The sequence below is a fragment of the Phaethon lepturus genome, unplaced genomic scaffold (genome assembly GCF_000687285.1).
Source record: "Phaethon lepturus isolate BGI_N335 unplaced genomic scaffold, ASM68728v1 scaffold45589, whole genome shotgun sequence".
Taxonomy (NCBI): domain Eukaryota; kingdom Metazoa; phylum Chordata; class Aves; order Phaethontiformes; family Phaethontidae; genus Phaethon; species Phaethon lepturus.
In genome coordinates this window covers 21,124-21,713 of record NW_010563633.1, presented here as the reverse complement: position 1 = coordinate 21,713, position 590 = coordinate 21,124, and the positions used below count along the sequence as shown (strand labels likewise).

General features: G+C 43.9%; 1 protein-coding gene across 1 annotated transcript in view; it reads left to right on the top strand.

Moving 5' to 3' along the window:
- Window positions 1-590, top strand: part of NFKBID (nuclear factor of kappa light polypeptide gene enhancer in B-cells inhibitor, delta) — an 8,921-nt gene continuing 8,331 nt past the window's right edge. The window contains 3 exon segments of the mRNA XM_010294612.1: window positions 1-44; window positions 46-76; window positions 78-221. Of these exon segments, the coding sequence (XP_010292914.1) occupies window positions 1-44; window positions 46-76; window positions 78-221 (219 nt within the window).

Here is a 590-nt window from a genome sequence, read left to right as displayed (position 1 = left end):
ATGGTTTTGTGGAACACTGGCTATAAAACCCCCAAAGTGGCTATGCTGTAAAACTGTTTGCTCCCAGGGTGGTTCATGGCCAAGCAGTGATTGGTGTCTTTATTTACTGTCTTAGAATTCTACATATTTATGCAGCTAAAGGTATGAGGGCGTATACATTGGCAGCTGCAGAGCGCATGAAATTGCTGCGAAGACTTGATGCCAAGGAACACAGAGGAAAGGTAATACAGATCACTTTCTCCTGCAAACAGTGGTGTTTGAGACATGGGCTTTGCATGACTGAGAGCAGCTGATGCCCTGAAAAATCCAGCTCTGTCTCTCTGTTACTGCAAAGGAAGCCTTGGGCATTGATATGCCTTGCTTATCTGGCAGGATCCTAAAATTAGGTGGGATGAGAATGGGCTTTTTCTCTTTTCAGCCCATAGTTCATGAAATGATGTAAGACAACACTGGTCCAGGGAAATGTGTATGTTGCCAGTAGTCTCTGAGGCTGAAGGTTTTATGAACAACAGATTTATGCTACAAACGTTGCACTGACATAAGCACTGTCTCAAAAATGCTGGACTTCGGTTGTCATCCAAATTAGGGCT